The sequence below is a fragment of the Simochromis diagramma genome, unplaced genomic scaffold (assembly GCF_900408965.1).
Source record: "Simochromis diagramma unplaced genomic scaffold, fSimDia1.1 OVJJ01000816.1, whole genome shotgun sequence".
NCBI classification, from domain to species: domain Eukaryota; kingdom Metazoa; phylum Chordata; class Actinopteri; order Cichliformes; family Cichlidae; genus Simochromis; species Simochromis diagramma.
In genome coordinates, this window is record NW_024386908.1 from 8,257,631 (window position 1) to 8,283,677 (window position 26,047).

General features: G+C 41.9%; 1 protein-coding gene across 1 annotated transcript; it reads left to right on the forward strand.

The window, feature by feature from the left end:
• The first annotated feature begins 4,463 nt into the window (after positions 1–4,463).
• On the forward strand, positions 4,464–26,047 carry LOC120735930. The gene is made up of 24 exons (XM_040035733.1): positions 4,464–4,698; positions 5,635–5,837; positions 5,924–6,028; positions 7,231–7,326; positions 11,132–11,242; positions 11,936–12,059; positions 12,738–13,194; positions 14,972–15,039; positions 15,129–15,372; positions 15,478–15,644; positions 17,910–18,132; positions 18,222–18,370; positions 19,979–20,070; positions 20,215–20,372; positions 20,447–20,592; positions 21,531–21,783; positions 21,872–21,987; positions 22,066–22,297; positions 22,393–22,526; positions 22,628–22,877; positions 23,150–23,280; positions 23,474–23,726; positions 23,894–24,000; positions 25,270–26,047. Exons 1-24 carry the CDS (start codon positions 4,659–4,661, stop codon positions 25,275–25,277), a joined length of 3,867 nt encoding a protein of 1,288 aa, XP_039891667.1. The 5' UTR covers positions 4,464–4,658; the 3' UTR covers positions 25,278–26,047.

A 26,047-nucleotide genomic window follows, 5' to 3' on the forward strand; every position in this document is an offset into this window, starting at 1 on the left:
AATAGTGAAAGCAAAGAGAGACAGGAAGGCGAGGTGAGCTTGCAGTAAAAGGTCAGCCCTGTAGTATGTGGCCGCTTGCTCACTGGCACCTCTTTATGAAGGTATTAAACCCACGCTCTGCTTGAAGTCCAGGAACAAGCATCCAGTGAGTTTTTATTGTTCTGCTTTTCTGCACCAATAATTGCACTTCACCAATTCATTACATCTCATGAGGATCATTTTTCCAGCCTGAAATAACTGTGGCTTCTGGAAGGCTGGGGTAGGTGTCAATGTGATGCGAACCATCTTCAGTCGATATTCCTGTGTCTCTATGCTTGAAAGCAGGCAAGATTAAAATCAATTCGGTGCATTAGGTCTCTCTGTAACAAACCCACAGCCAGCATAAAAGTCAAAGGATCCTTTATAAAGAGCTTTGTAGTAGAGAGGGGATTAGATGGGCCTGTTGTCTCAGTCCTTCGCTGTTTCTCTGGATATTGAACAACTTGCCCAAATGATCCAGCAAAGTAAACTCATAACTGGAATAACAGATAACAATCAAATACACACCATTAGCTCATTCATAGACAGTGTTATGATTTCTTTACCCCTGTACTCAGTTGATCCAAATATTAGATATATTTAGCAAGTACCCAGCCCTTTAACAGATCAAAAGAAGATAAAGCTCTCAAATAAATGAATGTAACTAAAAAAAAAGAAATCTGTCAAAACTATACCAAAGCAATCATGACTATATTGATACCAACATAAGAAAAGACTTTGAACGATGGTTTAACCACCCTTTGGGATTAAATGTTAGAATTAACTGTAACAAAGTTGGATATATGCCACATCTACTATTGTTTCTTTGTTTGTTAATTTATTTCTAGTTATTTATTACTATGTCTATTTTAATCAGTGCCAGCAGATATAACACCAATTCAATTTCTATAGATGGTATAAGCTCATTTCTAGATGTATATGGGATAGAAAGAGACCATCTGTCACACTATACTACAACTACCTAAAAATAAAGATCTAATGGTACTTCTGACCCTGGGTGAGATGTTCTGGGCATGTCTGACCGGGAAGAGGCCTCGGGGCAGACCAAAGACACTCTGGAGAGATTACATGAGGAGCATCTCAGAGGTCGACGGTGGCTAGAGGAGGTGGCTGGGGATAGGGAGGTTTGGGCTTCTCTGCTTAGGCTGCAAACCCCATGACCCCGCCCCGGATAATAGGAAGAAAATGATGGATGGTACTTCCAAATATAAGAGTATTTTCAAGCTCAACTACAACAACTTGTCTATCATGTATGTCTGTATGTTGAGTCTGAGTCTGTATGTCTCTACAGTAATTGGGATAAGGACTCTGTATGTCTATACAGACACAATAAACTGATCCGCAAGGCCAGTAATGTTTTGGGTATGGAGCTGGACTCTCTTAAGGTGGTGTCGGAGAAGTGAATGTTGTCCAAGATAAAGACAATGTTGGATAATACCTCCCACACACTCCATGACATGCTGGCTAGCTACAGGAGCACGTTCAGTGAGAGACTGAGATTACTAAAAACTCCTCCATCTAAACACTGTAAACACTGAAATAGTTGCATCCTTTTTGCACACACTCTTTCTTACTCGGTAATGCTGCTGTCAATTTTTTTTATTTATAATCACATCTGTCAAACCTGGATATTTATTATTTGGTGATTTGTATATATTGTGCTGTTCCTCATGTCTTAACATATTGTATTGTTAAATAGTTTAGTCTGTTTTTGTTAATATTAAGGTACAGGAGCAACTGTAACCTATATAATTCCCCTAGGGATTAATAAAGTATGCTGATTCTGATTAGTGTTATATTACTGATGTTGCTTTGAGGAAAGATATTCAAGCCCTTAAAAAAACAGATCCATGCCAGTACTGGTGAGACTGAGGCCCGAGACTATAAAGCCTCTAATAATAATGTTTACTTTAGATAAATGGTACTCAGTTGTAAAGCAGTTGTAATTGGGATAAGGACTTGGACTTCTAAGATGGATCACCCATGAAGATGAATTCAAACCGGGGATGTTTGACGCCAGCTTTAAACAGTTTGTGGGAAAAGGTATTACCGCCATGTGTACACTTACTAAAAAGGGTCAAAGGCAGAGTTTTCAAGATATGAAAATCACATATGATCTTACAAACCAGGATTTCTTTAGATATTTACAGATACAGATACAAGACAAATGAGGATAAAATACATCCTATTATAAAGACATGTGCATTATCTTATCATAGGCAGTTCCCAGAGTTGTGTCTACTATGTACTGTAGTTTGATAGACTCTAGAGAATATTCGACTTTATATGTAAACAAATAAAATGGGAACGGTGGCTGGAAGAAGAAATCCCAGAAGAGATGCAGTATGATATCAATGCAACATTGCCCTGTCTGCAACAAGGCAATGCAATCACTGAAACTGATGCAATTTAGCTGAAAGAACCAGGTTGAGTATTTTGTAAGATCTCAAATTAAAAGTAAACAGATAAAGTTCAAGAGTGGAATATTTAGTTATACGATTTCACGATCGTGTGCAAGGACATGTGCATCCAAAAGACCTGTTTAAGAATCCTCTGGCAGAGGCAAAGAAAAATGTAACTAAAAACTTGCTAAGGACTGAAACACTGAGCTATAGACTTGGGTTGCTGGTTGAAGAGATCCTGGTGATGGAAAAAGTCACATGTAGATTTAATGTGAAAAAAGGACATAAGTAACTTTATTATTAAAAGAGGCAGATTTGCTCCAGCACTGCAGGTCTGGTACTGTTTGTGTACAGCTTCTGGCTAGCTCCCAGTTTTGTTTTGACTTTGTGTCAATTCTCTTAATGTTCAAACAAAGCAGCCAGAAGTGGATGCTGTAATTCTGAAGGAGGAGAGGTAGCTGAAGAGAAGACACTTCTGATCAAAAAGAACACAGAGGCTGATCTCATATTTGCTAAAAGACTTCCTGATGAGCCCCAAAACGTTTGCGAAAATAACCTGTGGAACAACGAGACAAAAGTTGAACTTTTTGGAACTTTTGAGTCCTGTTACATAAAACTAACACAGCATTTCAATAACCTCCTAGGACCTGATTAAATAAATAACCTAAATAATAAATGACCTAAATACTCAGTTTTGCTCTACAAGGGCCTGATATCCACTTACGAGGACATTATACTGCTACTGTTCTATCAAAATTTTAAACGAATATCCTCATTTGTGGCTCTCATTTTTCTTAAAAACAAAAATAAGTTTTAAAAAAAAATCTGGTAATTCTTTGTTTTTACATTCATCAGGCCCCAATGTGACCAAATATCAAAGAGAAATTAAAAATGCATGCAGTGGAAGAGTTCGGGTCTTAGGAGGTTAAAGGAACATTACACCAACAATCAAACATGGTGGTTGTAGCGTGATGGTCCAGGGATGCTTATCATGAGTTGTGAAAGAGGATCCCCAAACGAAGAAACTGTCCGAAGGGTAACAAAAGAGCAGGAAAACAGACAGAAAACTAACTGGCAGAAAAACACTGACACTGACAAAGAATAACTACTGAACTGGAAATGATCAGAGCTGAGAAACAATGCACAGAGCCAATAAAAGTAGACAGGGTAAATGAGACCAGAGAAAGTAAAACTGAAAGCTAAACATACAAGCTTGACACAGATGGGCACAGAGGAAAGACTAAGGAAATAGCAAGAAACTAAACAGAATAAAAACATTAACTGAAAGAAACTAAAGATAAAGATACTAAGAGGTGTGATCAACCATGGACCATGACATTTCTTTGCCCATCTGAACCTTCTCCGTGACTGCGATTTGTATTTGAGGTCTGAAGAGTACAAGGTGAAAGAGGCAGGAGAGCACACTGTGTCCTGTGCTGGTCACTGTTTCAGAAGAGGTCTGGGTCCACTCCATCTCAGTTAATTTGTCTCTAGGAGTGGTTGGATATTGTTGAAATAGAAAACACCTGATCCTCACACCACCAGATGTGCAGCACAAAAGGAACGGCATCTTCCACACCCACCTTCTCCTGGTAAGCAAACTGCAAGGCGTCCAGCAGCTTGAAGAATATGAGAAGTCAGTGCAGCTGATCTGAAATCAGAGAAAGGAAACGTGGAGCAGAGTTGTTCAAACAGGCAGAGATGAGCATGAAACTGTGATCAGCCATGTGATCAGTTATAGGCGAATAGGCTTACATGCTATCCAGCAGTAGAAATTGCGGGCCTCGGTAAAGTCTACGCTCTGGTTACGGCCCTGACAGCATCCCTCCATAGAAACAAACACAACACTGAGCCAGAGGAAAACCTGGTCGGACCTGATGGCGGTCTGGCGCCATCTAGTGTTATGAAATCAAAATTTCCTGGTCGATCCGGTCTTCATCAACCAACCAGGAAAGAGGGCTTGCCGTGATCTGGACTGAGGCGGATGAGACCAGAAACCTTTGTTCTGCCTTTTCCTCCCAGTACCGAGTAAAACCTAGAGAACGTTCATACCTCCAACAACACTGCGCTCGTATTTTGCTGCTTGGCGATCGCAGATGGTCATTTTATTAATCAAACATTTGCAGAATTCATTCATTAGGCTTTATACATACATTTTTTTCCCGATAGCTACAACCCGAGGGGGACAACTGGCCATTTTTTTCTGTCAGCTGCGAAATGGAAATAAAACGCGGAACTGAAAGTGGAAGCAACCGAGGTGCGTGTATCAGAATAAACAGGGGGGAAAAAATCACGGTATCTTATCTTATATGATCCCCGATCTTTGTGTTGGTAACAATGATTTTTACAGTGACCTCAACGATAACGGCGATTGCCTGCTTCTGTTCTCTGTTGATATTCCTGCAGTATTTGGAGAAGGACTCACTTAATCCACAGTTGATCTCATTAGAAAGTGATGGTTGTTTTCCTTCACTCCGTCAGTGGTTTGGGCTAAACATCTGTGCTATCAGAGCATTATTTCTACTTACTAGCCGTATTACCTCTGCCAGAAATCCAATAGCTTGTGCATCCTGCATTATAAAGGTCAGCAATAAGTCGTGTAATCCGTGTTGTGAGTTTGTGGGGGAGTTTGATGGATGCCGCTGTCAGTGCACCTCGGAGCAGCGCTGTCATGTCATTATTTTACGCAGCACTTTGCCACTACACGTCAAATTAACTTATGCATCCTGTGCCAGCATATAAAGCGTCAGGTGGATGCTGTTCACTCAGGATCCTCAAAGAAAGGCTGTCGCAGCTTGTTTGCACTTATTCTGAGGTAGTTTCCCTTTTGTTTTGATTTTGTTTTTTGTCTTTCTAAGCAGATTTACTGAAATTACTTCCTCTTTTCAGGGAGACAGGCTCACATCACAAAGAAATCCAACATAACAGATGTGATTTAGTGACTTTCTTGAAAGTTAGGAGCGAAACATCATTGCGAGGCGGACATTCAGATAAGAAAATGAATGAAAAACCTTTCTAAAATTTTCTGTAAAGCTTGACCTGCTTGCTGATTACCTAAGAAGTTCTCACAAAGTGTGAAGCCATCTTGATATAAATCGTTGTTGCTGTAGGACACACGGTGTTGTAGGCCTGTAACAAAACAATAAGACATTTGTCTCTGTTGTGGTTTTACTTCTTCTCTCCTACTCTTCAGGTAATGACCTTCCCCTCCGTTATCTTCGGCTCCTGGCCCCACCCTTGCAGCTTTTATCAGCTGGAGTGTGGCAAGTTGTGCAGCAGGGACTTGTGGATCACTACGGGATGCTGGAAGAGTTTGTTACCATGGTGACAGAGCTGGTCCCAGAGCTGATGAGCTACAGTCAGAGGGCTCAGCTCATCCTGGGACTCAGGGCCAGGGTCAGTAGTGTTTACGTTTTGGTCATACTGAGAGGAAGCTAAAGCTGTAGTCATTTAAAAAATACCTGATTTTTGTGTATAACCAGCTGGTTCTGGAGATGTGTCGAGGGGAGCATCCAGTGGATATGCAGATCATTCAGCCACATCTGGACAGAATAAAAGCCCCTGTCAGTACTGCCAAGGATCACCACGTAAGTGAACTTTAGCAGGAAAATGCACAGCTGTGTAAAAGCTGAGCGCTAGGTTGACCTAGCACATACCTGCTATGCAGTGAAGAAGTCCTCCTTGTTTTGTTTGGGGGCGGGGGGTTCTCATTAAGTAAAACTAGAGTGAGTTATTATACTAGTACATCTTAAAAATATATAGTGTCATTTAAACGTTTGGGGGGGTGCTATTTAATTTAAAAAAGAACTTTCATATATTCAAGATTCATTATACGTAGTAAAATAATTAAGGCCTTTCTTTGTGTTTGTTTAGATAATTTTGGCCACATTTTAAAAGAATTGATTAAATTGATACTCAAATGGTATAAATACCAGTTCAACCTGCTGACTTGACAGTTGTCCAGATGACGATCATCGACACCCTTCACAAGGAGGTTAATCCACAGAAGGTCACTGCTGAAAAGGCTGCCTGTTCTCAGAGTTCTGTATCGAAGCACATTAACTGAAAGTTTGCTGGAAGGGAATAGTGCGGTGGGAAACTGTGCTTGGACAACAGGGCGCAGCTTTGAGAGGATTGTCAGTAAAAGTTGATTCAAAGAATTTGAGGAAGGAGCGGACTGAGGTTGGTTTCAGTATTATTTCCAGGCATTTCATCTGGAAATCAAGATCTTAGAGGAAAGAGTGGAGTCACTAATCTAAAATGTTTGAAGTGCCGTGTGAAGTTCCTGCTGCCTGTGAGGATATCAGGGTGCCAATTCATCTGCTGGTGTTGGTGGTGGTTGGTGATGTTACAGCACGTCTGCGTTCACCTGCTGTGAAGCTCATGCCAATCTACTTTTTCAGCAGGACTTACCACTGCCTACTGTGACTATTACATGGTTTGCAAACTATGTTATTCCTGTACTTGATTGGCCAGATAACTTGGCTGACGGGAACCCCACAGATAATCTATTAGAGGAAGAGGAAGGTGAGAAACACCCAACCCAATAACACCCAAAGATGAACTGAAGGCTACTTTCAAAGCAACCTGGGCTTCAGTGTCACCTCAGCAGTGCCACTGATGTGGTAAAGGAACCTCGACTAGGAGCCTACTTAGTGTTTAAATCCACAGGAAATAGTTTTGAGATTTATTTTAGGAAATATTTTAACTATTTGAGACACTGGACTTCTGATTTTCATGAGCTGTAAGAATATATTCCTCTTTTTTTTCGTGTGTGTGTTTATATCAGGTCACCATCAACCACGTGGAGGAATCGGAGGTGAACTTTGTGGAGCTGGTGCATTCGTTACTGGAGGATCCCTCTGAAAGAAAATATTTTTTCCAGGTGAGACATCTTGCAGAGACAAACCAGACACATTCAAGCTTTCAGGAAGACTTCAGTAACTCTGATAACACTCTCAGAGTCATCTCAGAATGCACATCATGCCCGACCTTGAGGGTAGATGGAGTACAGCATCAATAGACTAAATGAGGATCCACTTTTGTCAGCCAACACCAGAAACGTGAGGCTGAAGTGGGCTCACCAAAACTGAGCTGCTGAAGATTGGGGGTGGGGGAGGGTGTAGCCTGGTCTGATGTGTCTTGGTTTCTGCTGAGGCACACAGATGGTAGAGTTACAATTTGGCATCAAAAGTGTGTCAACTGTAAAGGCTGCTGGTAGCGGTGTAGTCATATGGGGATGGTTTCTTGGCACATTTTTGCCTCTTTTGAACCATTAGGACACCGTTGCTGGTATGAAGCTGTTATGATGCCTCTCAGTTTGTGGCTTTTGTGGCTTTCTTGATCAGAAATGTATAGTACTGGTTCTAGATTACTCACCAGCACCCAGATATTTTTGGTCCTTTAACTTGTTGAACTCTAATTCCTGGTGACACAGGCGGAACATCTGGTTTCACAGGCTGTGCCGCCTGGTCTGTTGTTTAAATATAGACATGTGTGGTATCGACAGAAACTTCAGAATCTCAGCTAAAAGCTCCCAAAATTATTTCTATGACTGCCAAACACAGCTCAAACGACAAACAATCAAAGATAGCACGAAAAGATGTAAACGCAAAGTGTCGAGTCACCTGCCAGCATGTACGCGGACAAGCAACGTCTCTGCTGAAAGCGCAGAACTCACAGATTCCAAAACTCCAAGTTTCATCACACTCCAAACAAAATTTACCACACTAAACTAAACACACAATTACCTTTGCTCCCTTGCTTCTAAAAATTCCACCACGATAAAACCGCTCCTGCCGCACACTTCCATCTCCCAGTGTGCTTCAAGAGCAGCTTCCCATCACTATTTTGTCTTATTCGCTCGTTTACACACAGATGCAATACACACCACGCTGCGTACTTTGCGGCTGTCCGTGTTTTTATTTCTTTGTTTTGCAGAAAAGACCTCTGACAATAAAAGCCTAATTTTTAGAAATTTAAGCTTTCGTAGATGGTTCCAAATTGCCAAAAGCTTAGCTATGCTTCCAATAAAACCTCTGTAACTTTGCTCTGTGTCACTTCAGCAGCTTCCATCTTTGTCTATATCCTGATTCATGGCTTTCTTTAGTTTTTGGTCTACTGCAGCAGATTTTCACAGGGGTTATGTGCTATAAGAGACACAAAAAATGAGTCCAGGAAAGACTTCTTCATATTTTTCTTTGTTCAATCCGCAGTACCTTTGACACAATGGCATTTGCTGTGATGGTTACACCTAAGAGTAATTCTCACAAGTGTAAGCTTTATTTTCATATCAAGATGGTTTACACAGATTTTGTAATTGTAGAGAACTAATCGAATCGTTTTGGGCATGACATTTTCAAGCAGGAGCCTCAGAAAGTCCCTGGGGTTTTAAAAGGTTAATCATGGTTTAAATATCACTATGAGATGGAGGCGGCAACAACTTTACATTTTCCAATGGCTACTTCAAGTAAAAGCGGCCTTAAAGTGGCTTTATGAGACATCACAGTGAGTTCAGTGGCCTCCCCAGACACCTTTGGGATGTGGTACAACTGTGAAGTTGACTGATGTTAGACATGTCAGCACGTGAAATCCACGAAAGAGATGAGGCTGTATATGCATTAGGAGGTGCTTTAATTACGGGCCTCTATAACATAAGGCACAGATGATAAATAAGAAGACAGCTCTAAGTTTGGTGCAGGGAAAAGCCTGTTCTAACGTTTGAGTCTAAGGTTTATTTTTTAGCACCTGGCGGCTCTTTTTTTACTTCTCATCTGTAAATAATCTGCATCTTTCACGTGATTCACTTTATTTTGAAAAGTCTCAACAGGATCTTGAGCTTTATTGTGAAAGGTTTATGTGGAACATGAACAAGCGGACACGCGATGCTGTTACCGTCATTGTTGCTAACCACAATGCATAAAAACATGCGCTTGTCGGTCCTTAGTGTGGTTATATAAAATTTAAGAGAAAGAGAGAACTTTAAGAAATTAATGTAGCCACTACAGTGACCATCAAAACGATGAAAAAATATTGCCATAAACAGTTTATTTTGCGACACCACGAAACAAACGATAGCGTAAAATGAAACATAGACGTTTTTATATCGTCATCCGACATATATCGTTATATCGAACAGCCCTAATGTTTCCTGACAGCACCCCTTTATAGCTGTACCTCTCTTAACCCTCTTAACCAAGGGCATTCAGTTAAAATTTAAGGAAGTCCAGTTAGAGAAAAGTTCCTCAAACAAAGTTGAATAAATTCATTATAACTAAATGCAATATATTTTGAAGTAACCTAATATTTGTAACAGTATCTGTATATAGTTTACAATTTGGTGTCAAGAGCTTCTTGGCTCTGGACGGAGGCGGTCACACTTTCTCCCTCTCCCTTATCTTTCCTCCTTGGCTTCTCATGTCTTTTGTATAGTCTCGCTTATTCTCTAACCCTAAGAGAGTCTCCCAGACTTGTTCTCTAAAAACCTAAAGAAGAATTATGGATTTGATCAACTGGTCCCTAAATGCAATTGACACCCTCCTCTCGACGAGAAGCCTGAGTTCGGGAGAGCCCGTGACAAGACATTGAAGACACTTTTCCGGAACCATGATAACAGGGTTCTTGCTGATCGGCGCTGGCTTGGCCCTGGCTTATCAAAGAATAAAGAAAGCTGAAACGGCTGTTCAAATCCCCACAAAGCTGCCCGCTATGTTGATTGGAACGATGGAGCGAGCTGTGGCTTCTCAGAATGGGCTCAGATGCAGCACGGATGACATCTTGGAGACGCTTGCGGGTGCTGTGAGTACTGAGACCGACCGACAACATCTGACAACATCTCGGAGAGGCTCACGGCTGTCGTAAACGCTCATGCTCTATGAGCAAACTGGATAACATCTCGGTATGGATGGATAACATCGTGGAGAGGCTCACAGCTCTCCAACGAAAGACCTGTGACCAGTGACGGACGTTAGACAACTGTAAAATTGGAAGCAGTTTGTTTGCACTAACCAAAACAGCTACCATCTTCATCTCATGCGGCCCCCTGGCGCCAGCTGGATGCTCAAGGCAAAAACTGACAGGAATAACAATTCTCCCTTAGATAACAAGACCGTGTTGTGACTTTCTCCCTCCTCATTCAAGGCCACCCGCGTCGACCGAGGACTGTTGACTTTTGCCTAACTGGGTGAAGGGACACTTTCTCTCTGCACACATACACATGTACACTGACACAGACCTGCACTCACCCCCCCACCCCCTCCAAACGCCTTCGAAGCTTACCGTATGTCTTCTATGTTGTGAGATGTGCTGATTCATGTGCTGAGATGTTTTTTTCTGTTCTTAAACTGATCTCCCCGTTGGAGCTCAGTCTGGGGGGAGTTATTTTTTTCTCCTTGTCTTTGCTCATGTTGTGCATTTTCCACTGTTATACCTCTCTGGCCTGTCTACCCCATGTGATGTTTGTGACTCCGAGCTGGCACGGCTGGCAGCCTTAACCCAATTTCCCTCGGGATGAATAAAGTATTATCAGTCAATTGACTTTGCATTGAAAAATTACACCAAAAAAAAGTTTTTGAGAAGTTTCAATTAAAAAATAATGAAAATGTGTAGTCTATCCATCCACTTTTTTCTGTGGTCCGTCTATTGGTGACTTAGGCTCTTAATCATTCTGTGCCTTTCTTTCTCACTTGCAGGAAATCTTCCCGGTATATTTTGGCTCAAAGTACGATGCAGCACTAGAGATGCTGGTGTGGGAGTTCATATCCAGACTGGAGGAGCTGCTGCCCGTCCCAGACTTCACACAGGTGCTGTGTATCTTTGTGCTCATCCGTGCCAGGCAATCACTAGCCTGTTGCCTGATAATGATTGTTACATGACACTTCAGCTCTGTTTTGTCTGTCCCGCTTAACTGTATAAATGTTAACATGTCCAGATTGGAATTACATTAAGAGACATTTAGCGCTACTGTGGAGACAGCAACACGTGAACATGTGAATTTATTGTTGATTAGTTTTGCTTGTTTCTTCTTTTTTTTTTAAAACCTGTTGTAGTTGTGCATCATATTAACACAGTGCACCTTATCTGTCTCCACTGGCACGTTTCCAAACTGAACAGCCATCAAAGGCTGACTGGAGCACAAAGACTCACTCCTGGGGCTCAGCTGTCTGTACCGCTGTGGAGAAAGGAGGGTTAACAGGGTGCACGCTCACCAGGGCCTCCCAAAAGGCTCATTCCCTTTTTAGTACTGAGCCACTAGAGAGAAACACTAGAGCAAAGCTAAATTAGAAGCAGTCCAGAGTATTAGAAATACACGTGTTCACATCAACTATATTTAATTACATGGATCACATATTCTAGCATTAAGTCTCTTCAAATGAATTTAAATTCTTTATTTAATTCTATGATATAGATCATTTTGGCTGTATAAACAATTAATTTAACTAATATAATAAATAATTGCAGAATTACTAAAAATAATACCTTGATTTTTCTTTCAGTTGGCCGCCTTGCTCAGAGACACTCCGTCATTCCTAGACGACTGTTTGCAAACCCTTTTCCCCCCGGAGGACATGAAGGCTGTACTTGAACACCACAGAAACCTCGGCCATTTTAAAGAGAAAGGTACTGCGGGCACGCACTGGTGGGAGATAATTGCACTTCACCGTGTCCTGAAATGTGTCGAGAGAAAGGCTCGTAGCTCAGCGGCACTGGAAATGTGGCGCGAGGGTGTTCTGAGATTCATAAATTGAAAATGTTATTTAAAGGTAAAATATTCATGCTTACTTTGAACTCTTGTTGTGTTGTTGTCACAGGAGTGCTATGTTTTTCTCTCCATTAATTTTGCTACTTAATTCCCCATACTTCCTAAATTATGAATCCCAAAGCCTTGTCATAAAAAAAAAAAAGCTCACTGGAGTTTGTGTCATTCAGTTTTATTTATGCAAGACGTAGTTATTCTCAAGGCGCTTTAGAGTCTGCGGTAAAGGCTTTACACTATTATAGACAGACATCCAGTCCCTTTGTGAGCAAGCATTTGACAACAATGGAGAGAAAAAACTTCTCTTCAACAGGAAGAAACCTCCGGCAGAACCAGGCCCTGAGAGGACAGCCATCTGTCGCCATCAGCTGTTGGGGAGGGAAAGCCAGGAGAGAAAAGTAGAGCAAAAAGAGATCACAAAGAAATGCCTAAACAGCCTGTTTATGTTTATTTCAGTTGGAGTTTGGACATGTCTGACAGCTGTTTTATTTGTGTTTAAGTTGAACCAGAGCTTTAATAACAGTCTAATCGCTCAATTGTAGATCCCAGATTATTACCCATGGATGACTGCATCCTCACCTCCCTGTCACTGCCTCCTGGGACCAAAACTGTCATGGAAACAGCCTCCTGCTCACCTGCTCTCAAAGACTCCGACCACAAAGGACTTCTCAGCGCTCCCGTCAACGCAAGCAGCACGGAGAAGTCAAGGAGGAGCTCTGAGCCGATCAGGCAAGGACCGAGGGAGACGAGGGACTCTGGCAGTTGGCAGCTGCAGGCTAGAGCTGGAAACATTTCTCAGGAGAGGAAAGTACAAAACATAATTAGCACACTGCCATGCGACGAAACCATAGACCTCACTACATCCAACGAGACTGCAGACACGGATTCAGAAGCCAGTGAGAACAACCAAAGCTTGAGGGCAGCTCGCATTCTCAGGAAGAGGAAGCTGAGCGGAGGTGTGGACATTCCCACAAAGCAGCAGGAGGCTTCAGCTTTCTTGTAAGGTTTCCATATGTTAATATATGTTTTATTCATTTGTTGCTAACAAACGGTCGACATCACATGTTTGCGTCTGTCCATGACTTTATCTGTTTGATCAAAGTCATGCTAGGATGTAGGTCTGCTGGTCCGCCTTTAATGTTTGGTTCAGACTGAAATCTCTCCCCAGGACGTAAATGATTTCCTATTAAATTTTCAGCAGATGTCTACACTGCAGAGAGCGTGAATGCTAATATAGAGTCATGCGAAATAGAACAAGTACAGGTTCTCTCATTCACGAGGTTTGTTTATAAAAATCATCTGGTCCTTAGCAGGACTTAAAATTATGGAAATGCAACCTCAGATGAACAACAAGGCGTGACATATTTCACAGAGTCATTATTTATTTAACAAAAAAAAAAGAGCCAAACTAGAAGAATAAGCAGTGTGTAAAAAAAGTACAGTGATCCCTTGTTTATCGCGGTAGTTGCGTTCTAAAAATAACCAGCGTTAGGTGAAGTCCACGAAGGGGCCAACTTTATTTTTTCCAATTATTATAGATCTTTTAAAGCTGTAAAGCCCCTCACTACACACTTTATACGCTTTTCTCAGACAGGCATGAACATTTTCTCTCTTTCTCTCTTGTTTAAACACTCTCAAAGTTCAAACCTTCGTGGAAAAATAAGTTCAGTATTATAGATCAAACCCTGTTTTCAGGGCCAGAACATGGGAATAGAGCAGCTGCCAGAGAATTCAACATTAATGGATCAATGTTATGGAAGTAGAGGAAGCAAGAAGAATGAGTTGAGTAAAGTTTATCTGACTGTTTCGTTTCGCTTAATGCTCCTTATATTTCGGTGTGCCTTATGGTCCGAAAACTTCTACCTTCCTTTAGCATGTCCAGAAGTCCAACTTTTTGTGCGATGGTTAGCATCTTCCTCTGCATTTTGGGTGCTACTGCAGGTGCCTTTGACGGTGCAAAATGTTTCGTCGACATTGTTGTGCTTGTTGGGGAGAAAACTTACAAACAAACAGTACAGCACTTCAGAGTCACACTGCTAGCGATCGAAGATTTATGTACATTTGACAACCTGAACACATTCTGTACTGTACAGGAGACAGTGCCTCTAGGAGACAGTGGTCTACAGCCGATCAGGACGCGGAACACAATGCGCCGTAAAAAAAATTTGCACAGAAAAAATCCACGCAACAGCGAGGCCGTGAAAGGTGAACCGCGTTATAGCGAGGGAGCACTGTACACCTTTACCACTTGCTTGGGTCAGTAGCATCCAGTTGCTGCTCATCAAATGCACTTAAATAACTGATCATCAGCAGTGATCTTAGAGAAGAATAGCAGCTAGCTGTCAATCTGCAAAGGGTAATAAAGCAATTTCCAAACAATTTGAAGCCATCGATTTAAAGTGAGGAAGATTATTTATTAGTGGAAAACGTTCAGGACACTTACTAATCTTCCCTCATTCGAGTTGTCAAGCACGGTGGTGGCGAGGTGATGTTTTAGGCATGTTTTTTGTTTCATTTCTTTTCACAGAAAGCTGTGCATAAATGAATGAACTGCAGCAAAGCTATAAAAAAAATGGGCCAAAATTCCTCCACAGTAATGTGAAACATTGATAAAGTCACACAGTGTTGTTGGTAATGGTGGTTGAATCATAGAGTGCAATTCATTTTTTACACACTCCTGTATTTCAGTTAGGACAGCGTTAAATAAATAATTACATTTGATGAGAAAACGGTTTGTAAGCGAGCAACTCCAATCGTAGTTTTTTAACCTTTGCAGGGAGTCCTCAGTGGATGATGAGAATTCAGGTGAATCTCCTCTCATCTCCATATGGGGAGATTATACAGGTGTGTGCAGTTTATACATGGTCTCAATCTAATATTTGGTTTTGTATTTCTAAGCATAGCTTTAACTGAGTCTTCGTGTTTCATTTCAGACTCTCAGGAGGGCTCTTTTCCAGTTGTAACGGACACAAAAGTTCCCTGGTCGGATGAGGAGACGCTCCATCTTCTCGACATCTGGGGGAAGGACTCCGTGCAGCGAGCTCTGAAGGGCTGCTTGAAAAACCGCCACATATTCACCCAAATTGCACAAAAGATGGCAGAGAGGGGCTACATGAGGACAGTGGAGCAGTGCCAGACGAGGATCAAACGACTGAAGAAGTGCTTCCGTCAGAACAAGTGGGCATTTAACGACACAGATTTTGAAGCTCTCGCTGACGTTTGTCAGATATGTTCACTGATCCTGTTGTTTTCTCCCTGATCTGTCGCCGGAGGGAACTCCAGGCTGGAGCATAAATTTTACACACAGCTGGATCAGGTCCTCGGCTCATCAGCTTCCTTGGCCGTTCCTGAGATCACCTACGACGTTGAGGAAATTATCGATGAAGACGAGTCCCGAGACGGTGATGATGACTTGCAGTTTGTCGGACAAACGGGCCACCTGGAAATTGGTAGGAGGTCACATATTTGTACTTAAGTTTAACTCTTGCAGCACAATTGTTTGTGACATGAACAGCTTTTCTGTCTTTTAAGGCTTCATACAATTTTGCATCTGAAAGAAATGCTAAGGATTACAGAATTTACTATTTTCCCTCTGACTCGTAATGCTGTTTGTCCGTCCAGTCTTTGAATCCAGATGTTTTAAGTCTCATTGCTACAGTCGTATAAAATCATGCACAAAGCCGTGCAGGCTGCCATTGCAAACATTTGTGAAAGAGTGGGTTGATCTAAAGAGCTCAAAGAATTCAATAATAATAATAATAATAATAATAATAATACATTTTACTCAAGGGCGCCTTCAAGAAACCCAAGGTCACCTTACAAAAGAACAAAATTAATAAATGGAGCAATAGTCATAAAATACATCAAATGAGTTCACTTCTCTGGCTCTTGACGAAGGCGGTCGCACTTTCTCCCTCTCCCTTCCCTTATCTTTCCTGCTTGGCTTTCTCATGTTTCTGTCTAGTCTTGTCTGCTTCTCTCCCTCTACCCTGGAAGAGTTTCACATTCTGTTCTCTAAAACCTAAAAGAGGAATTATGGATTTGATCAACTGGTCCCTGAATGCAATTGACACCCTCTTCTCGACGAGAAGCCTGGATTCATGAGAGCCCATTGAAGATATCTACCTTTTTGGAACCATGACAACAGGGTTCTTGCTGATCGGCGCTGGCTTGGCCGTGGCTTGGCCCTGGCTTATCGAAGAATAAAGAAAGCGGAAACAGCTGTTCAAATCCCCACAAGGCTGCCCGCTATGTTGATTGCAATGATGGAGCGAGCTTGTACTTAAGTTTAACTTGGAGAAGCTTGCGGGTGCTGTGAGTACTCCGACAACATCGCGGAGAGGCTCACGGCTCTCCAACGGGAATGGTGAGGAACCGGTAATGGACATTAGACCGACTGTAAAATTGTCATGCAGTGGTTCGCACTAAAGCAAGAACACCACCATTATTTCATGCGGCTACCATATCGGCGCCAGCTGTGGTCTCAAGGCTGGAGCTGAATGTAACAAACAGTTTCTCCCCTGATAACAAACTGTGTTTAGACTCTTCGTTCCAAACGCCCTCGTACGCTTATCTCCAAGGTCGAGTCGGACGGCGGGTCTGGGCCCAGCGCTGGAAAAATAGCGGCAGGGCAGGATGGCTGTGTCTGCATCGGCTTACTTCTCACCCCTGCTGCTTGTCACGTGCTTCGTGATGTTGTGATGTGGACATTTATGTGCTCTTTGTGACTTGCCCATTGTGTTGTACATTTCAGTGTTTTTCCGTAATACTACCGGTCTCCGACCTGTCTCCCCATGTGATGTCTGTGTTGTGTATGTAAGGTCGGGGGGGGGGGGGGGAGTCCCATTTCGCTGCAGGGCAACTTGCATGTGACAAATAAAAGCTTTGTTGATAAGACGTGCAGACGGGACAGTAAGATGAATAGCAGATGAGGATCTGAGAGGGTGGGAAACAGTGGTGATCTGAAGCAGGTCACACAAATAGGAAGGAGGAGATTTATGGATACACAAGTAAGATTTATCCTGGCGTCTATGGGTAACCAGTGAAGCTGCTGAAGAACTGGGGTAATATGAGCTCTTGACGGAGTGCGAGTTATGACCCGAGCTGCAGAATTTTGAAGAAGTTGGAGTTTATGAAGGGACCTTTTAGGGAGACCAAATTAGGAAGTAATCGATACGGGACGCAATAAGACTATGGACAAGGATGGCAGCAGCATGGGGAGTAAGGAAGGGACGGCTTGGGTTTCCATAAATAACCAGAGTCGGTTAATATTACGTAATTCGAGCGTGATGGTGTAATAGGATGCCTCTGTTGCCTTTGTTGAAATTTCTTCCCTCCTAGATATTCCACACTCAGCTATTAGTGGTATTATTTCAAAGTGAAAGCATTTATTAACAGTAGCAAATCAACCACAAAGTGGCAGAGCATGTGAGGTAACAGAGTGGGGTTGGTGAGTGCTGAGTCCGTAATAGTCGCCCAAACTCTGCTAACTTAATGTCTGCATAGACCATTAACATCAGCACAGGAACTGTGTATGGGAGCTTCATGGCTTGGGTTTCCATAAATGGGTAGCCCCTGCAGGTGCAATGTGGAGGTGGTCCAGTACTTTTTGTCCACATCATACGTAGAGATGTGTCCATTTTTTTGGACACAGTATTGTTTTGCTCAAAATGGAATTAATACTTCTGACAAAATTCTGTGATTTGTTATTTTAGGAACGAGAAGCGTTCCCTGGACAGACTTGGAGACCTTGGCCCTGATCAACACATGGGGTGAAGATAAGATGCAGCAGGAGCTGAGGGGAATGCACAGAACCGGGCACATTTTTTCCATCATATCCAACAAAATGGCCACACAGGGTTTCTCCCGGACGCCAGAGCAGTGCCAGACGAGGTTAAAAAGGCTGAAATCGAACTTCAGGCAGTGCTACCAAAACAAGTATGTGTGCTTGGAGTGGAAAGAGTAAAAGAAAAGTTTTCGATTTGTAAACCTAATATCTCTGCTCTTTTGTTGTCCCTGCACTGTAGCCTGAAAGGACAGGAGCAAGTTCAGTGCAAGTTTTACAACGAGCTGGGAAGAATTCTAGTGAAAGACTTCCCTTCAGTTCCACAGCTGGAAGAAATACCAGGAGAGCCCGAAGAACGCGACTTTCCTGCCTACACTCATCCAGACATGGGTAAGCTCAGTTTCTCTGCTCAGGAGGACCGTTTAGATAAACAGCCTGCTTCCCAATTTGTTTGCACTGATTGGCTATTGCGTGGTCGAGACATCAGCTGACAAGGAATCTATTGAGCTCATTGCTCCTTTTGGGCAAAGAGCCAATGAGCTCCTGCTATGGCATGGCATAGCAGGAGCAATCGCTACTCTTCAGTGAGTGTTGGTAAGGTTTTAGTAAAACTAGATTCATTTGTAGTGGATTTCACTGTTTGTGAGCTTCCTGGATTTCTCATTTGTTTGTGCAGTACTGCCAAGCAATGACAGCAAAACTTGTAACTTTCTTTCTCTGCTTCCCACATTACAATTGTGATCATGAGCCAGATGAAGTACTACGTCGAGGCAGTTAAATGTAGGGAAGTACAAGATACATGAGCAAAGCTCCACATTATAAAAATCACCATTTGTTTTTGTACTTTCTGATTTTGCCCTCTGGGGGGCGCTGTGGACATGTAACAGATATCTAAAGTTAGAAGTGAATGCTTGTTTTTCTAAATTTTGCACCCACACTTCTTCCATGACTTTGTGTATATTTATTATTATTTCTGTTGTCAGTTTGTTGTATTTAGTAAGTGTTTTCTTTATTTGTGGTTCAATTTGAAAACCAGAAATTATATTTAACAGCATAAACTTTTGTGTTGTTTATAACTAACTGACTGAGATATACAGAATGGATATCTGCCTTCAGATCATAATCATCTCACTATAACATAATGTAACCTTTTCTTTCACATAATCCATCAGTAGAGTACATGGCAGCAGAATCGATGTAAAGCACAGTGCTGTGCCCAAGCCTTGAGCCACTCATCATTTCCTTATATTCCAAGTGTTCTTAAGATATAGTTCTCAAGGTCTTTCATAGTTTTTCTTTGAGCATTGAAGCTTTTTCACTCATTTTTAATGCAGTTCTTGTATCTCATTTTTTTCAGAGAAATGAAAGCTACTTAACTCTGACCTACGAATCATTCAAGCATAAGACAACATCTTCATCTTCTTGCAGGATGAACCAGTACAGTATCAACACATAACAGACAACTTGGCAAAAGAATAAATATAATAAAAAATGAAGGATAACTTTGGGCACTTTGTTACTAGCAGTGTGTTGCAAAAGATATCATTTGTTACCTTTTTTTTTTTTTTAGTTGATTCTATGAAAAATGCCAAAAATGCCATAAGATAGTTTGACAGATATAAAGTAGTATTTTTGCACCTACAAGGTGATTCTCAAAGAGCCTTTTGCTGAAAACTTTGCATGGTTTGCAGTGTTTTCTTTTTAAAAAATGAGGAAAGAGGACAAGTGAAGGACAAAAGAAGTGGTGAATGTAAAAACTATCATCAGATGAACAGTATCTGAAAGTCATGAAGAATAAAGAAGCTCGTGGCTTCTATGGTGTATTTCAATTTATATTTTCACATTTCAATAAATCGCTGTTCCAATCTTCTGAGCAAAATGTAAAGAAATGAGAGGTAGCTCAAGACTTTCGTACGGTATTGTAGTTATCTAAAAAAAAAAAAGTGAAATAAGGGATTGTGTATTGATGTGTTTACTTTTTTATTTCTGCCTCTTCAGAGTCTGCTGTGGAAATTCAGGAGGACAGGAGGAAAGTCCCTTGGTCAGACAAAGAGACGATCATCCTTCTGGAGATCTGGGGAGACCCACAGGTAAAGCACAATGTCACAATCCATGCACTCCCCAAAAAATGTTTCGGAAATGTCCATAAATTTCCTGATAATCTCACTTTATTGCTGCTTCATTCTGTATTACTTCACTTTACTACTTTTACACGGAATTCTACCTTCCTTCAGGTCCAGCAGTGCCTTAGACGCTACCCACACAACGGTCACATTTTCACTGAAATTTCAGAGAAGCTTGCCGCTAACGGCTACTCCCGCAGCCCCGAGCAGTGCCACACGAGGATCAAACGTCTGAAGGGGAACTATCGCCAGTGTCGGGAAAACATGAGGTAAAAACTGCACGTCTGGAGTCCCGCACCGTTGGAGTGACTTTGTTTTAACGCACCTGTCTTTCTGCCTCTAGCTCATCTGGGACTGACAGAGTCGACTTTAAATTCTATGATCTGCTGGAACAAATTTTGGATAAGCAGCCATCAACGTCGTCTACCATGGTAACAGACTCCATCGAAATATCAGAAGACTCCAACAGTGAATCGGTAACAGAAAGAGGTAAAATTTCTGTCTTCTACCCACCCCCTTAATGTTAACTCAGAATGGAAGATTGTTTTAATGCTTTTTCATGCACCACAGCTCCGAACTTCTTAAGACCTATTCATATCTATTATGAATGGGCTTTAATTTGCCAAGTTCCTGGTACAAAGTCCATGCGATGTGAGAATCTTGCAGGCGAATGCCTTTTCAATACACTGCAAGTGAGTGTGAATCATGTCTCCTACCTCCTGCACACACAGATGACACCCTCGCCTTAGCAAAACATAAAATTTCCAGAAACCAGAGCTTGTCTGACACAGAGTACCTCCTCCTGCATGCTGCATGTGAGAAAGGAAAGGAAAGCGTAAACACTTCATGCACTGCAGGCTCAGTTTTTGCACTGCAGGCTCCTTGTTCTCCACCTGTTTTCTCCTTTGTCTTTCTCCAGACTGCATAGAACATAAGCCTGCTGAATATGCACCCAGAAATCTCCATAAACGCCTAAATAACTCTTGAGAATGAAATAAGCAACAAAAAAATTGCGCAAAAATCACTTAAATACCGATTAGCCTGCAGCCACTATCATCACAGAACCTTTGTGTTCAGTTTGTGTCGGAGTTTTTATTTTACACAGAACAAAACTGCTGGATTCACACAGGGGTAAGATCAATAACAACTTCTTCAATCCAATTAGTGTATAACAAATCACCAGAGGTCCCTATGTAATACTAGACCCATGCTAATTGGCCTCAAAAAATAGTGAGCCCCAAATGCTTTCAGTAACTACATAATTTAAGCCATGTACTGTATGTGCGGATGATTATGATGACTTTAGACTAAAGTGAAGTGAAAGTAAAAATGAATTCAACACATAAGTTAAAAAAGTATTCCTAATCCCATTTTTCCCATTTTGGATGTTTTATACTCATGTTTAATTTCTGTGTCTCAATCACAAGACCCAGAAATCAACATGTCAGCTGAAAAGCCAGCAACCAGCTCTTGGACAGACGAGGAGACCCTGGTACTTGTCGATATCTGGGGTGAAGAAGATCTCCAGAAGGCCCTGAGGGGTTTCGTCCACAACGGCCACGTTTACGCAGACATTTCCGAAAGAATGCAGGACCTCGGTTTTTCGAAATCCTCGGAGCAGTGCCGCTGGAAGGTGAAGTCTCTGAGGAACAACTTTCGACAGTGCTACGAAAGGAAGAAGTGAGCTCAGTCTTTCCATCGGTTTACCTGTTTTTGTATCCCTCTCTCTGAGTGATGCCTCCGTAACTGCCGTTTTTATTCTCGCTAGATCTGGAAGAAAAGTTGATTACAAGTTCTACAGCCAACTGGAACAAATACTGGGACAGGAAGCGGTTTCTCTTGATGAGTATGATGAAAGGGATGAACAAGAGGAGCAGGATTCAGGTACAGAACACGCGCTCTGCATTAGATTAAAAATCAGCTACAAGTCAGATATCTTACATGTGTGTCTACCTGCAACAGGTGCCGATGGTTTGAACACAACGTGGACAGAGCAGGAGACGGTTGCTCTCATCGAGGTGTGGGCCGCAGATGATGTGCAGCATGGCCTGAAAATATGCGTCCGCAATAGTCACATATTCGCCGAGATATCTGAGAAAATGGCCGCAATAGGCTACCTGAGGACAGCGGAGCAGTGCCACTCCCGGATTAAAAGGTTGAAGAAGACTTACAGGCGTTACTGCAACAGCCGCAGGTAAAAAAAACAACAACAATACATGCTTTATGCTTTTTGAGATGATCCAGGCTCGAATGTTGTTGGCCAGCTGACCGTGGATTTATGTTTTCCAGAAATGGAGGGCGGCCCACGGCGTTCCGATACTTCAACCTCCTTGCTCCGGTGCTTGGCGACGAGTCTATGTTTGCCCCTGTGGACAGTACCGATGCCACCTTACAACCTTTGATGGACAATGAGCCTGTCTTATGTGGGTTTACACAGCCAGTCAGTAATACACAGGGTTACTGTGCATATATAAACTAAACTGCCAAAGATGAACACAATAATAAAGCCGTTTCCTCGTTTTAGATGAGCAGCCCTCGACCAGCCGGCTCCTGGTCGACCTGAGCCGAAAGATGCCCTGGTCGGATCAGGAGACTCGCACACTGCTGGAGATCTGGGGTGAGGACGGCGTTCAGCTCACTCTGAAGGGCTGCCTGAAGAACCGACATGTGTTTGACTACATCTCAGAGAAGATGAACGACCGAGGATTTATAAGGACCTCGGAGCAGTGCTACACCCGCATTAAGCGTCTTAAATATGGCTTCCTCCATGAAAAGTCAGTAACGACAAGACTTTGATTCTCACTTATTCTAAACTTGTTTAGATGTTTATTGGTTTTAGTATTGGTTTTGCTTTTAAAATTTTTACATTTGACACGATCACGGGCGAAGGTCCATGTGAAGTCATGACAATCATCCCGAAGAGCTCAAAAGATTTCAAGAAAGAACTCAACAGAGCATAAAGATGCTCTTTGTCGTTTACAGTAATTACCATAAAAACTGTAATTAGAGTTCTGGTTGTAACTGTGAGTTTGTTTTACAAATGTAGGGGAGAGTTTAAATTCTTCAATGAGATGGAAAAAATCTTCAGGAAGGAACTGAAAGTCGACGACGTGGCCGCAGACACGTCGGCTGCAGATGAGCCAGATGACTACATACTCGAACTGGGCCCAAAAAAAGGTGTAACTATATGGAGTATGTCACAGTGTGTGTGGGGGGAGCTGCACAGATGTGATGTGTGCTTTGAAAGTGTTGATGAAGGAGTATAGAGAAGGTCACTGTTTCTTTGTGGAGCTAGAGAAACCATATGACTGGGTGCTAAGAGAAGTGTGGCAATGCATGAGGACAAAAATCAATGTTTCTTTTCTCACAGTCCCCTCAGGTAACCGGTGGGTGCCCGACAGCACTAAGCTGCCCTGGAGCGACGGAGAGACCGAGGCCCTACTGGACATTTGGGGGAGCGAGGAGATCCAGGAGAACTTAAAGGGCAGCGCCAAAAACAAACAGATCTTCCTCCAGATCTCTCAGGTCATGACCAGCCAGGGCTACCTGCGCACTCCTGAACAATGTCAGTCCAGGATAAAGAGGCTGAGGGCTAATTTCAGGCACTTCCTGGAAGGCAGAAAGTAAGCTCAGCAGTTCATTGTTGAGAGGTTACAGGGCACCATGAGGTGGTGGGATCATCCATAATGTAAACGTGTTTTTATCTTCTGAGCATATTCACACCTCAGAGTTATCAGATTGTTGCTTTTTGTCTTCTCATCAGTCCTGATGTTCTGTGTCGTGTTTTCAGAGGAGAGAAACAAGAATGCAAGTTTTTTGAGAAGCTGGTGCAGATATTTGGCAACAAGTACATAATAAACTCAGACCCACTGGCTGACGATACAGCTGAAGTCATAGGTAAGTCTGACAAAGGTATCTGTTATTTTAGCACAGATACAGCAGCTTTAAAAATGCATACTGTTTGTAGGGTTTACTTCATTTTTACACCGATGGAAACAAGTTATAAGTCTGTTTCCTGTTTCCGGTGTTTAAACTTCATTATTGTTTTTGCTTTTTTAAATCTAGATGTTGCACAGATATTGCTTCATTGATCAATTAAGGTCTTGGTCCATAAGTATTGAGACAGTGAGGCAGTGTTTGTAGTTTTGCCTCTGTATTACCGCCACAGTGCAATTTAAGCGAAATAATAAAGATGTCTATGAGGTTCAAACTTTAACTGTCACCTGTTTTCAGAGGCTCAAAATGAATGAAATAAACTAACATAATTTTAAATACGAGGATTTCTTTTTCATACTTTGATGAAATTCCTTTGCAGTCAGTGAGTCTCTGAAATCTCTGAGATCTCACCAAAGGCTGCCTCCCAGGCCTTTACTGCAGCCACCTTCAGTTGATGCTTGTTTGTGGGTCTCTCTCTGCCTTCAGTCAATGCACCAGAATTTTGATTTTGGGCACTCCTGAATCTTCTCCCCTGTCTCTCTCTGATCGGTTTATTTGACTTTTTCAGCCTAATGATGGCTTCCTTCACTTTTACTTACAACTTTGGACCTCACTAAGAGTTCCAGTAAATAGTTACCAAATGAAGGTTCAACACATGGAAGCGACTCCAGATCTTTTATCTTCTTGGTTTTTAACGAAGCAATGAAGAAACAAGGTTCACCTCCTTGTCGGCTGCTTGTTCGATTATTGTTAGGCCTCTGTGCATGAATATGGCTACATCTTCTAAATAGCTGATGAAATCTTTTTGTAAAACCCAAGGAATTAAAGCTGAAGGTCTGCACATCAATCACATCCTGATTTATTTAAAATCCACTCTGGTAGTGTGCAGAGGCAAAGCTACAAAAACTGTGTCTTTGTCCAAAAACTTTTGATCCTAACTGTAGCTCCACATTTTGAGAAAAGTGTTCATTCATGAATTTACTAAATATAAGATCAACAGCAGGACTGCCAACATCACCTGTTCCCAGTCTCCTCTGGCTGTGTTTAACTACTTAACTCATGAACATGAGAACAGTAAGAGCGTTAGTGAGTTAATTTAAAACAGTACACATAGTATTTACTTCTTAGAGCAGCAAACCAGCTCATTTACACGTTCTTCTTTTGGAAACTTGTTAACTGGGATATTTGTCAGTCTCAGTTTAATATCTAAAATGTTCCTCTCTGATCCAGAGGCATGAAATCATCCACGGTGACGATGACGCAGCAGCAGCAGAAGGACAAAGAGGAACATCCAGAGCAAGAACAAGAAACCGATCTTTACTGCTGTGTTGTTTACATGACAAAAGAGGGTCTGTCCTGTCTCACTCAAATGTACATTTCCCTCTGTTACCTTCTGCAGACACAAAGACCTACTTCAGGTAGCAATTCAGTGTGTGTGTGTGTGTGTGTGTGTGTGTGTGTGTGTGTGTGTGTGTGTGTGTGTGTGTGTGTGTGTGTGTGTGTGTCCCTCAGCTTGAGTGTCTTATTATTTAACATAGCCATGGAACAAAAACAGTGATACTCAGGATTCGAGGGACAGAAATGAATCTTTGACCCATTTAAATTCACACAAAATGCTCTGAACCTCCAAAAACATGTTTTTCCTAGTAAATTTATTATTTTGTACTTGAAGTTAAAGTGAGTGAATCGAAGCACAAGAACAACAACAACAAAAAAACCCAGAAGAAAATACAAGTGAGGCCTTTGTTATAGCCTCACTGTTTGCCCTTAATTTATGTCTCACTTCTGAAACCTTGTGTATTTACACTTGTTTTTTAAAGTCTGTGTAGTGAAAGTTGAGCTCTTAAGTACTCAGTAGGAGTTAATGTTGTCCAGAATTTTATTTATTTAAATTATTTACATGTATATTCCAAAGTTTTACACTTTAAATATGTTAACACTTCGACCTTACTGAAGTACATGTAGAAGGGGTTTTTTCATATCCATTAAAAGAAACATGAGACATGTC